General features: G+C 36.1%; 1 protein-coding gene across 4 annotated transcripts in view; it reads left to right on the top strand.

The window, feature by feature from the left end:
- Window positions 1-14458, top strand: part of grin2ab (glutamate receptor, ionotropic, N-methyl D-aspartate 2A, b) — a 123707-nt gene that overhangs the window by 93617 nt on the left and 15632 nt on the right. For all 4 annotated transcript variants that reach the window (XR_007185910.1, XM_048197776.1, XM_048197774.1 and 1 more), the window contains 3 exons: window positions 5878-5992; window positions 12969-13171; window positions 13445-13610. Coding sequence is in view for 3 of the 4 variants with exons in the window: in XM_048197776.1 (XP_048053733.1) it covers window positions 5878-5992; window positions 12969-13171; window positions 13445-13610 (484 nt within the window). In the remaining variant the exon portion in view is untranslated. The remainder of the gene's footprint in view (window positions 1-5877; window positions 5993-12968; window positions 13172-13444; window positions 13611-14458) is intronic.

Below are 14458 nucleotides of genomic sequence, written 5' to 3'. Positions count from 1 at the left end.
CTGAAAATGTACAAATGCGAGTTCGCTTATAGAATGCGGTTGTCACTCCCGTAAATACCTGAACTGTGTGTGATTGTAACCATATTAAAGGGATAGTTCACTTAAAAATTATCCCATGATTTACTCACCTCCAAGCCATCCTGGTGTCCTAAGAATATCATTTTTTGAAGCCAAAAAGAAATGCATCCATCATAAATATAATCCATATGGCTCCAGGGGGTTAATAAAGGCCTTCTGAAGTGAGGCGATGGGTTTTTGTAAGAAAAATATCCGTATTTAAAACTAAAATAACTAGATTCCACCAGACGACCGTACGCATACTGCGCAAGTCGACTTGCGCTACAAGAGTAATAGTCCAGGTGATATGTGCAAAATTTGAGGTGAAATGTTCACTTTTTCATAAACGCATGAAATTTGGTACACTTGTACAGTTTTGGGCCCTGAACATTTTCAGAAATGGAGCCATCACAAAAATGCCTCGTGGTTGCCATGGCAACCATTTAACTTTCTGCCATAACCAAATTCTGTATTTTGTATCATATCTTCTGAATCAAACATGATAACACAGAAAAGCTGATGTCTACCCCTATGTTTTGAAGGTCAAGGATTAGAATGATACCATATATCATAAAAACATCATAAACTGTTCAGGTGAATAGTTAATGGTGAATTCAGTGATGTGAGGAGTAAATCACAGTATCCTACTGGTAACCTAGGCTAGACTGTATAATGTGTGACCCTGGACCACAAAACCAGTCATAAGGGTCAACTTTCATCTGAAAGCTGAATAAATAAGCTTTCCATTATGGTTTGTTAGGACAATATTTGGCCGAGATAAAACTATTTGAAAATCTGGAATCTGAGCTTGCAAAAATATCAAAATATTGAGAAAATCTCCTTTAAAGTTGTCCAAATGAAGTCCTTAGCAATGCATATTCACTCACAAAAATAATTTTTTGATATATTTATGGTAGAAAATGTACAAAATATCTTCATGGAACATGATCTTTACTTAATATCCTAATGATTTTTGGCATAAAAGAAAAATCGATCATTTTGATCCATACAATGTATTGTTGACTATTGCTACAAATATACCTGTGTGACTTATGACTGGTTTTGTGGTCCAGGGTCACATATCATGTCTGTTGCATGCCTGTTGTGTAGAGTTTCAAAAGCTTAATCCTTTTGTTCATTAACCCTGACAATACAGTGACTGTAAAGAGTAGAATATGCAATATGACCTTAGCAACATAGCTTAAAATTAATGTCAAACACAAAGATTTACTTAAAAAAAAATCTACACTGCTCAAAAAAATAAAAATGAATAAATAAAAATAATAAAATAAGAGTACACTTAAATCACACATTGTATCTGAATGAAATATTCAATGTGAAAATCTTTATTCATATACATTCTGTAATTTGTTAATAACAAAACTGTGACAAACCAAAATCATCAACACTTATGTTCAAAAATCACACCAAAAATCAATGTAAAAATCTGAATTTGCAGGCTGATCCAACTTGCATGAAGTTCATTACAGCAACTCATAATGCAAGTCAGTAGTGTGTATGGCTGCACAATGAATCAAATTTCTAATCGTGATTACGGTTACGGATGCCGCAATTACGTAATCGTTCAAAAGTGCAATTACAAAAAACAAAACAACAAAAAATTCCACTTACTGTACATTATTTTGTGTGCTTAAGATGTGTGTTTTTTCTTTCTACAGGTTATTGTTTTAATTTTCGTTTTGGTATAACATTATAATACCATATATTTTTTTTACTTTTTTATTTAAAAAAGAAACCAAACCAATGACATTTGAGGCTTAATGCTATAGAAAAGTTTTTCAGGAAGTGTTGTTAGCTTGCTTATTTTCATAAAAAAATATGGCATGCAGTTGCTTAAAACAAATGTATAAAGCTATTCAAAACATAATTCAGTGAAAACTGTGATAATCGTAATTAATAATTACAATTACAATTTCAAGGGAATAATCAACAATTATTTTTGTCATAATCGTAGAGCCCCTAGTAGTGTGCATGGCCCCCACGTTCCTGTGTGCACTCACGACAACATCTGGGCATGCTCCAGGAATAGCCTTGTAAGAGGAAAAAGTTTAGGGCTGGTCCGAATACCATTTTTTGATGAACATCGACTATTCGAAGCTTCGGAGAGAGGGGCTGAACATATTTTTCTCTCTAATAAAGGCAGGAATCTTAAATCATCACATTCAGAATTAATAAACTTTTAGTAAACTACAGTTAGAGCAGCGCGAGCGGGAAGCGGCGCACCTCACGCGGGCAGGGCTTATGCTCCGAGAACGGACACTGCACTAGTGATATAAAACGCACACACACAGGTCTGTTAAATTAAGCAATACTTTTAAGGTAGTCTAATAATTTTCTGACTAACAAATTGACACAGAAATTTAAACAAAGAAAAACGAAATTAAGTTAAATTAAAAACGAGATTAATTTAGATTGATAATAACGGGTAAAAATGCTAATACATTTAGTCTATTATTCTATTTTCCACAATGTCAAAGCAACAAAACACAAGCTCAGACATGCACAAACTCCGCTGTTCTGCGCTCTAGCCAGAGAACACTCCCGTTGCTGGAACACGCGTCGGTTCTATTTCTAGCATGCACGCGTTTTCTGCGTGGCTCGAGCGCGCCTGAGACGCGTCTCAGTGTGCAAACTCCAACCTGTTAAATATGGGAGCCGAAATAAAAACGGACACGCCATGCCGGTGTCGCCGGCCTTATTCAAGGGGGAATGAGAACCGTTTTTTATTTTTAATCTAACGAAACAAAAAGCCTTCTGAAAAGTAGCTTGTGCCATAGCCTGCCTTCAGTCAAGAATGACGATAAACGCGTTCTCTCATTGAACATCTTTTATTGTTTCACGTGCTCATTTTTTCACAAATGTCAAAATTTTCCTTGCCTGGGATTTGCGCACAATTGCGTGACAGTGATGGACAGCTTGAAAGCCTCACAAATATGAAGCCTAAAATATCGCTATCGTCCCCTGGTGGCTTGCTGCAGTACAGGTAATATGTAAAAAATAACATAAATTTGGAATTAGAATTAGTATATCAAATAATAACATACAGTATTAGGATACAATTCGAATTTTATTTTATATTACGAGTATCTGGCCCTTACAGTGTCTGCAGTGAAAAATTCTGGCCCTTGGACAAATATAGTTGATGACCCCTGCTCTAGCCAAATGAGACCAGGCATATCGTCCACCTGTTGTCACTTTTATTTGCACCAAAGCAGGTGAAACTGATTCACAATCCCTTATACTTGGACAGATTGATATCCCTGAAGTTTAATTTACTTAATTTTTAAGTTTTTACTATACTGATGATTGCTTGTTCTCTCCCTTAATTGTTTTTAACAGTGTATTTCAGAAACACGTTTGATTATTTTGTTGTTGAACCTATTCTTTAATAGCTGCTTTTCCACTGTCAGGCCAGTATGAGCCAGGGCTATCAACGTGCTGTGCAGTAGCCCTGCACTATTTCCCTAAAACCCATCCTTAACACGCCTCCACAGAACAACCTCACACGACCTCACCATTTCACCAGCTGATCACAAGGAAGTTATTTAAAACACTAATTGGTGTCTGAAAGTGAGCTTTTAGCTGAAAATTGTTTAAAATGCTGGTAGCCTGATATTATAACATGGGAAATGGGCAGCGGTGTTGACCGTCTCCTGACTCAGGTAAACTCTGCCTCTGTTCATGACCACTCCTCAAGCACTAGTTGGCCCGCTTTGGACCAAGGTATTCGATGGACCAAAAAAACGTTGCCGTTGGCCCTGAGGAAACCCAGATGAGGCCTGATCAAGCCCAGGAAGTGGCAGTGGAAATGCAGTTGGCCCTGGCACGCACTAGCACGCTCACCTTTGTATAGTAGAAATGCAGCTAATGTCTCCATCACAGTCTCCTCTACATTGACAGAGAGCTGTGCACTTTAAAGAGGCTTTTTTTTTTTTTGTATTGCAGCCACAACTTAGGAATGAACTAGCTTGCCTCTGGAACTGTTGACCACAATGGTCTCCAATCTCTTGGATCCATCCAACCCCAGACTGAGATGGCATATTTGGTGCCACCTCAAGTTCATGTCCCCAACAGTGTCCTCGGTACACTGCTCTTTTGGGGTGCTGCACCAGTCCTTAGATGAGGGGATTTGTTCCATTCCTCTTCCTTTCTTTGTGAACAATGCAAGACAAGCTCGATAGATGTTGAGTTGGCTGCTGGTGTGATCATAGAGGAGAATTGTGAAGTTGTTTATAATGGAAATCACCTCCTCTGGAATGCTTTTTGGAGCCTTTCACAGGGCATTGAAGGCATCTGTATGGATATTTTTCTTACAAAAAACCCATCACTTCATTCAGAAGGCCTTTATTAACCCCCTGGAGCCGTATGGATTATATTTATGATGGATAGATGCATCTATTTTGGGCTTCAAAACACACCCCCCGTTCACTACCATTATAAATCTTTGGAGAGCCAGGATATTTTTTAAATATATCTCAGATTGAAAGAAAGTCATATACTCCAAGGATGGCTTGAGGGTGAGTAAATCATGGGATAATTTTCATTTTTGGGTGAACTAACCCTTTAAGTACAGGACTGACAAATACAGGACTGACAATCAAACTCTGTTGCTGTGTGAACGTGGCCAAATAACGTTCAAAAAGCTTATTTTTCAGGCTAGACCAGTGAATGCACATGAGCAGTCCTAAGCACACGTCTCAGAACACTGACTGTTTCTATGGCATCCGGAGCTTCTAACGGCGGCTGCAGTGATGCGATGACTTTACCAATTAGGAATTGGCTCTTTGAAGGCTGGACTTATTTCTTCATATTGCTCACTGCACATTCTCCCATTCATAAGTAAAATGAGTGCACCATATTTGTGTATATAAAGTCTTTGGCTCCTGTCAAGAAGCACCCTGAAAGTAATCCATGCAGAGGAGAAGATTTATGAGTGAATGTAAATTTATGTATTACAGTACAAAGTTATCATTTGGCTACAGAATGGATGAAAAAGAAATGCTGAAAAATCTAGGGTAACACTGTTAGAGAACCTGTTTCTGCATCAAAAAAGCCAGTCATTGATCACAAAAAATTAATCCAAAAACATCAGAGAGGTTTAAGAACATAAAGGTGAATGTCCTACAATGTCAGTCTGTGAAACTAAATTTGCAAACGGTATAAGTGTCATCCTATTAACCTGAACTACCTGGAGCAAATCTGCCAGAATTCAATTAAAGGGCAAATTAACACCCGTGTGAAGCTCTTACAAACACACCCCGAAAAGTGTTTGTCTTTGGAGCAAAGGATGGTTCTACAAAATATTAAATTGGGGAGATTGAATACTTATTATTATTGTTGTTGTTGTTGTGAGGTTTTTTTTTTTTTTTTTTTTTTTTTAGAATACTTTTACATTCATTTCACATTAAAATAATTTAATTGAATGCTTTGAAAGATAGAATAGAAAAAAATGCATAATTTGTCAATTTAAAACGAATGAGTTGGGTATCTAAATGCATTTGTAAGACACTGTTTATGTGTGTGCTTGCTCATTGCATTTGGGGTTTTGGCTAAAAAAAAACATGGAATTGGGATAGATTGATTTCATTTAAGATCACGAAGGCAATTTAATGTCTTTTGGAAAACAGATAAGACACTAAATGGAATTCAGTCAGATGTTATTTATATTGTTTACCTTTGAGCTTGTCACTAATATTTCATTAAATGACTTGCATGTCGCCGCCAAACACTTTAGTCAGAGCTCAATATGACTTGCTGAGTTTAAACTGTTTGGGGTTTTTGTGTCTGTGTGTGTTGCAGATATATGATGGGAGTCAATCTAGGGGGTAAAGATCATTCATTCATGGACGATGGCTACCAAGTCAATCCCAAACTGGTTGTCATTGTTCTGAACACGCGGAGGGAATGGGAGAAGGTAAGATAAAGAGCCTTTAATCTTTATATCCCTCCCGAATCTTCATTTTCTTCTGTTAGCTTTGCCTGTAAGGGGATTCAGGAACCATAAACAATCAATATTCTGTTTACTAGCTCAAAGCCTTTTTGTGACTGTGACTGAAAATGCACTGGACTTTGCTATTAGGGAAAAAGAACATTTCATTTGTACTTCCCATTTCACAGCCTGGGTTTTTTTTTTTTTCTTCATGCACATGACTTCAAGCATTGTTTACTTAGTCATAAAGAGTCAAAATAGCCCTTATTAACGCAATGGTTTCATAACTTATTTATTGCGAAAGCATTAAATTGGAGAAGAGTGCACATGTGTCTCCATCCAGTTCTGTTGTGCTGGTTATTGCCCTTTTTCATTTCTCTCTCTATTTTGGCTATTAGCATATATAATTTGCTTGTTTTTTTGTACAGTAATCTATTCTCTGTCTTTGCTCTCTTTCTCTAATTAGCTTTACATGTTCTCCTATTCTATCTCAGTGCTTCACACACTCGTTTTCGTAATCGTTTGCTCACTCATGCGTTCTTTTAATGAGTTGTTATTTCTCTGAGGTGTGTTGGATGCTGTGTGTTTTGACAGTGCCCTGCAGTGTGTGTGAAGACACACACACTCACATTAAAACCCTGCAGTGATTGTGTGAAAAGTGTGACACTAATCATTTCTCACTGCAGCGGGGCTAGAACAGGGTGTGAGCCGATTGTGTTATCGGAGCTTATAGACGAGCACACGCACATGACGGCACACATAACTATTACGCGAAGAGTACAGAGCACATACATGCTGTAAACTTGACACATTATGTTGTTACATGGGTGACATGACATTTCGAGGAGTAACAGCGGTTAGGCGTGCGATCTAAAACTACTTTAAACAGCATTTTTCTGTTGTAATCAGTACGCATGCAGTTTTAAAAGCACAGTATGTAATTTTCGCCGCTAGAGGTCGCATATTCGAAACAATAACAAAGGCGTAGCTTGATGACGCTGTGAAGGAGCGTGGAATGATGGGAGTTGTCGTCTTCACCTCCACTGCCGATGGAAATCAATCCGACGGGACTCACAAATCATGTTCATGGATGAGGTAATGAAATAAAGTTTTATAACCGTTAAGTTTGATCACATGATTTTATTTCATTCTAATGAATTAGCCGCAAGTAATGTAATATTTAATGCTAAATTTAATATCATTTTATTTGTCAAATTAATTGGTGGGGTAATACAGCGCAGTTTTACATGTTCAAAACAATCATACTAAAGGTACATTTAAACATACTCACAATATTTGCAAAAACTCTGACTTACTATTCTTGTTCACCAGACTTGTTAAACAGTGTTAATTGCATACCTGCAAACTAGACTTGTGCCGATATTCGGTAATGCGATATATCGCGATAATGAATATGCACGGTATTGTTATCGTGGGTATTTCAAAATACTGTAAATAATAATTTATTACCAATTATTAAAATTGTTATAATGCATATAAGAATACTTTTCCCATCAACCATATAAAATGCACAACACCGCTGTATTCTGCGTTAAAAGAACACGTGCTCAGATGTAAACAAGCCCAACGTGCACGAGAAGCACATGGCGGAACGAGTGAAGGAGACGCGCTGAATGAAAGTGCGCGTTCACTCTCTGACAGCAGAGGGCGCTGATGGAACAGCAGAATGCAACGGTTACCCCGGAAACCCCATAAACAAAGCAACTGCGCTATTTAAGTTTTTTTAAATTCCTCAAACATATATTTTAATCTGGACTAAAACATGCCCTAATGATTAGAAATGTTCTGATTATTTGTTATTGTTCAGTAAAACTTAAAGACATACTTCTTCATTAATTAACATGTTAATTAATTATTACCAAACTGACAATGAAAAATACTTATAATTTCTTAGTTACTGTTTAATAACATTACTAAAATCAAAAGAACTTATTTAATGGACCTGAGATAAAACTAACAATAATCAATTGTATTTCTTAACTAACATTAACAAAAAAAAAAAAAATGCTTTCTGTAGCAAATGTAGCTATTGCTCAATCTTAGTTAATGCATTAAATAATGAGACCTTATTGTAAAGTGTTTCCTGTTGTTCTTTATAGCCTAATTCTTTTGCACTTTAATCTGTTTGAAAATTTGAGGTTATATTCTTTTTGTGTATTGTATTATTGTATTTAAACATTCAGTTATTTTTGTTATTACAAAAAGAGTTCTTAAACCTGTTATACTATGACAACACTTTTTTTTTTTTTTGCAACTTATTTCAATATCGTGATAATACCGGATACCGTGATAAAAGCTTCAGAAATTAATTGCAACATAAAAATTTGATACCGTCACATGCCTACTGCAAACTAGTCGCTTTGCAGTAAAATTCACCATTTTTAATCAAAATATGTCATCTGTGTGAATCGACCATCTCTTCTGCTTTACTAGTTACGAAATAAGCATGAACGAACATCCGAAGGTTTGTTGAAAGATACAACTTACCAAAATCCATATCATGTCACATGTAATCGATCAATCAGTGTTTCAACAGAGGAAAGAAAAACAGCTTGTAAAAATGTCACATTTACTGTCACATTTACCTCAGAAAAGCCATTCAATGTCCAAAAACTCATTAATCAGCTACAAAAATGAACTTAGAGAGAAGCATTTTGCTAAATATGCACTATAGACCATTGCATATTCATTGTATTTGTACTTAACATGTGCTTCAATATTGAATGTATAAATCCGTTTTTATGACGGCCACCATTTAAATGTTTAGGCCTATTTATAAAGGAAAAGAAACGTAATTATGCCATTAAAAATGTACTATAATGTTATTATAAAAACTCCCTTATGTGTAATTTTATTGTAAGTAGCTTATAAATCAATTAATTTTAACCTTTACTATTACAATTATGTACCAACTGTGGTTCCCTGTATATTTTACAGCATTAGTTGAGATATTTATTTTCTTTGAGTAAATTTTCCATGTACTCTACCAGATAGGCCCCAAATTAATAAGTATTGTATTAAAGATAATCAAATCGAAATCAAATCGCAAGCTTCTGTATCAAAATCGAATTCAACTGTGAAATTTATGTCAATGCCCAGCCCTAGAGTCAATAAATATTTGATTTTGTTTTATTTTACTTGAAGCAAATGTTGTGATGTTAAAATCACAAAAAAATTATCTTGGTGGACGATGCCCCCAGACCCCCTACAACAATTTACTTCTCAAACATGTCACCTTCTTTACCTCTTTTGAGTTTGCAGGTCTGTAATTGCACAAACTGAGTGCAATAATACTGCATGTCTAGTTATATCAGCATAAATTCATTAATAATCATTCAGATTATCTGTACTTGATTATTAATTGTTCAATATATACATATACATACACGTTACTTGCGGTAAATTAAGAAAACAAGACATTCAAACAATAAAACTAACCCTGTTGAGGTATATAATGATGATTTAGTTTTCTGTCGATAAAGTTATCCAAACAGTGGCTCACCTATCTAATTAAACACATGCAAGTTCGGCATCTCTGTCTATTCGAAGTTTGTCGTGAAGCTCTCTCCATCTAGGAAATCCCACAACAATATTGATCTTTGTTTTATTCCTCCTCTTGCCCAATCTCTTTGTGGGTCATTTGATTGACTGTACGTTTACGTTTCTTGGAGTTATCTTTGGAGACAGAATCTTTGCAAACGACAACAAATAATTGTCGTCCATGACGAATGTGTGAAACAACAACAGTGGCATGCTAGGAGCTACTACTTCGCGTTTTTTCATGAGACTCGCTGTGTTGCCATGGTTTCTACGGCAGTAAAAAGCAAAAACCGAGGATAATACGGACATGGCGCCATTGACACGCAATGAGGAGAGACATTACACTGGTTACAATTGCAAATTTCCCTAGATTTAAACATCGTTGGAAACATTTGGGATCATAGCCGTGGAAACTAGGGGTGCTGAGGGTGCTGCAGCACCCCCTGCCGACAGCTGTTTCACTACATTGGAATTTAAAGGGTTAGTTCACCCAAAAATGATTTCTCTTTCATTAATTACTCACCCTTATGTCGTTCCGTTCCAAACCCGCACAACCTTTATTCATCAAAGAGTTTTTTTTATTATTTTAATCTCCCATAGAAAGAAACGCAATTACCGTTAAAATAGTCCATGTGACTACGGTGATTCAACTTTAATGTCATGAACTGACGAGAATACTTTTTGTGTGCAAAAACAAAACAACTTTATTCAACAATTTCTTCTCTTCCCTGTCATGTTGTTGAATATGGTTTTATGACTTTGAGAAATGAATATAGGCTGTTTCAAAAACCGATCTAGCATTGGATTGAGTGACGTGACTATGCTGGTTCAGGACCAGCATGTCTCAGAACTCATTTGACACTTATGCACATTCACAACTAAATATAGAGGTCTTGAATTGAAGTATTCATCAGCATTAGGGGCCGTTCACACAGAAAGCATTTTTCTATTGCACTGTGCTACTTTTCAGTTTTTTTTCTATGTGAACGCACTTGATGCGTTGTGCTCACATCTCGGGTCTTTCGCAGCGCCGTTCAAAAAACGTGGCGCTTTCTAAAAAAATGCATCTCGAGACCTTGCGTTTTCCACCATTCCACTGCCCGCGTCTCGCATCTTTGAAGGTTTTTGCTTTCTCTGTGAACCGGCCCTAACTCCTGAGCGCCAAACTACATTTGAGTATCATAAGGTAAGATGCAGATGTTGTGAAATATGCGGTGTTTTTAACATTTATTTAATCATGAGTTCTGAGCGTTCTCACATAACTCTGTCCTCATTCATTTGTATGTTCATGTTGTTTGGGCTGTTTAATATTAGAATTTTCATTAAAATCCTCCACCACGACACCGCCCCGCCCCCCCAGCACCCCCCTGATAAAATATGTTCCCGCAGCTATGTTTGGGATAATGTAAGTACACAAGTGAACAAAATGTAAAACACTGTGTTAGTGGTTTTTGGATATTTTATTGCAACAATCTTACATATTGTGCCTCTAAGACACTTTTGTACTAAAAATGTAATTTTACCCCACAGGACCATGTAGATCTGTGGTTCCAAACTGGTTTTTGTATGAGGACCCCAATATTATCTTTTTACGACCAAGATGGTTTATTGTACAAAAGTAACTCTTGAAATCCAACATTAAAGGTGCCCTAGATTCAAAATTTGAATTTACCTCGGCATAGTTGAATAACAAGAGTTCAGTACATGGAAAAGACATACATTGAGTCTCAAACTCCATTGCTTTCTCTTTCTTATGTAAATCTCATTTGTTTAAAAGACTTCCGGAAAACACGCGGATCTCAACATAACACCGACTGTTACGTAACAGTCGGGGTGTACGCCCCAATATTTGCATATGCCAGCCCACGTTCCCAACATTATGAAAGGCATTAGACAAGGGCAGCCAGTAACGCCTGGATCTGCACAGGTGAATCAACAGACTAGGTAAGCAAGCAAGAACAACAGCGAAAATGGCAGATGGAGCAATAATAACTGACATGATCCATGATAACATGATATTTTTAGTGATATTTGTAAATTGTCTATCTAAATGTTTTGTTAGCATGTTGCTAATGTACTGTTAAATGTGGTTAAAGTTACCATCGTTTCTTACTGAATTCACGGAGTCAAGAGCCGTCGCTATTTTCATTTTTAAACACTTGCAGTCTGTATAATTCATAAACACAACTTCATTCTTTATAAATCTCTCCAACAGTGTAGCATTAGCCGTTAGCCACGGAGCATATAGCCTCAAACTCATAGAGAATCAAATATAAACATCAAAATAAATACTTTACTCACATAATTCGAAGCATGCATACAGCATGCATGACGAACATATTGTGAGGGTTTTGAGGGTTATATTAGCTGTGTGAACTTTGTAAATGTGCTGTAATATAATCGAGAGCTCGTGTGGCAGGGAGCACGCGAATTAAAGGGGCGGCGCGCTGAAAAAATCAGTGCATAGTTAATGATGCCCCAAAATAGGCAGTTAAAAAAATTAATTTAAAAAAATCTATGGGGTATTTTGAGCTGAAACTTCACAGACACATTCAGGGGACACCTTAGACTTATATTACATATTGTGAAAAAGCATTCTTGGGCACCTTTAACATTGATTAATATTAGCATGAAGCACATGAGGCCAAACAATGTACGAAATTATTAACATGACATAGGCTGAATAGGGAAAACTGAGAATTTTGTGTTATTTACCACCCTAACACATGGAACAAATACTGGGCCAAATATAATATTGATATTAGTCATATTACCAAGTGACAGATGAATTTGCACCAAAATACCATAAAGTTTGTTTGGACGGCCTTTAAAGTCAACAACAAAATATATAGAAAGTATTTTCTCTTCCCTTTTTAAACTTGATAAGAATATTATTATTTTTCTATTCTGACTGTGGACGATTGTATGGTTAGGTTAATATTTTATTATTTGCATTTAGCATTGTTTTTGTCATCCTGCTGAAAGTAAAACCCCATTCATTAGAAAAGCCTGCAAACAATTTCTGGGTCACAATCCACCAGTTGAGAACCGCTGATTTAAATGGACTGCAAAAATGTAAAAGGATTTAAAATGACAAAAAAAAATTGATTAGTTACAGAAATGAAAATATAAATAATAAAATATAAAATTAAAAAATACAGTAAATAAAGAGAGAATGAGATGATATGGAGGAAGACTGAAGGAAAGATAGACCTGGTCCCAGTGTTTGAATGTGACCGGATAAAATATACAGTGTTTATCTAATAACATTTTTGAGGTTTGCTTTGAAGAGCGGAAAATCACATTTTCATCCCAAAATATATAATAATGGAGGGCACTTGAGAAGAACCTTCAAACCTTGTTTATTGGTGAGTCAATGTTTGTTTGTGTATTTCTACAGATGGGACGATGGGAAAACCACTCATTGAAGTTGAAGTTTCCAGTGTGGCCGCGTTATAATTCATTCGGAGACATGGACGCTGATGAGAACCACTTGAGCATTGTTACTCTAGAAGAAAGACCCTTTGTTATAGTGGATGATGTGGACATTCTTACTGGCACATGTATGCGAAACTCTGTACCTTGCAGGAAACACATTAAAGAGTGAGTTATGTTTTATTTATTTATTTAACTTTAAAGAACAACTTTAGCGGATAATACCAGTTTTGAATAAACCAATAGGTTCCGCAGGCATTATACATCCTGTCTTAACCTTTAGCATGAGAGCTCTGGGGAATACAGGAATAATTGTGTTGTCTCTAATGTGGTTATGAACTTTTTAGTGTGTTATATTTAGAACTTATTAGATTGAGCTATCTTCAATCTTTCCCAGTATCAGCTGTGTTTCTATATCTCTGTGTCTGTATATGCTTACAGTAATACCACGGAGGGCTCCTATGTCAAGAAATGCTGCAAGGGCTTTTGTATAGACATCCTGAAGAAGATTGCCAGAAATGTAAAGTTCACCTATGATCTTTACCTGGTCACAAATGGCAAACATGGCAAGAAGATCAATAATGTGTGGAACGGCATGGTGGGGGAGGTTAGTCGCTCTAAAAGACCTAATGAGTGAACCATCCATCCATCGTACTATTTATCTATATAACAGTCTATCTATCTATCTATCTATCTATCTATCTATCTATCTATCTATCTATCTATCTATCTATCTATCTATCTATCTATCTATCTATCTATCTATCTATCATTCTATCTATTGTTCATTTGTTCTGTCGTTTGTTCTATCTATCGTTTGTTCTATCCTTTGTTTCTATCTATCCGTAGGTCCGCCCATATCATTCTATCATTCGTTCTATCTATCTATCTATCTATCTATCTATCTATCTATCTATCTATCTATCTATCTATCTATCTATCGTTCTATCGTTCTATCGTTCTATCGTTCTATTTATCATTATATCTGTCTTTCTCATTCCCATGTTCTATCAGTTGTTCTATCTGTATCTATCCTTCTGTCTATTATTCTATCTATCAAAGATCCATCGGTCTATCTATCTATCTATCTATCTATATATCTATCTATCTATCTATCTATCGTTCTATCTATCGTTCTATCATTCTATCTATTGTTCGTTTGTTCTGTCGTTTGTTCTATCGTTTGTTCTATCCTTTGTTTCTATCTATCCGTCGGTCCGCCCATATCAATCTATCATTCGTTCTATCTATCTATCTATTGTTCGTTTGTTCTATCATTTGTTTTATCTGTCGTTTGTTCTATCCTTTGTTTCTATCTATCCGTCGGTCCGTCCATATCGTTCTATCATTCATTCTATCATTCGTTCTATCTATGTATCTATCTATCTATCTATCTATCTATCTATCTATCTATAGTTCTATCTATCTATCTATCTATCTATCGGTCAATGGGTT

The sequence above is a fragment of the Megalobrama amblycephala genome, linkage group LG7, assembly GCF_018812025.1.
Source record: "Megalobrama amblycephala isolate DHTTF-2021 linkage group LG7, ASM1881202v1, whole genome shotgun sequence".
Classification (NCBI taxonomy): domain Eukaryota; kingdom Metazoa; phylum Chordata; class Actinopteri; order Cypriniformes; family Xenocyprididae; genus Megalobrama; species Megalobrama amblycephala.
The sequence above is the reverse complement of the archived record's forward strand: the minus strand, read 5'-3'. Positions and strand labels throughout refer to the sequence as shown.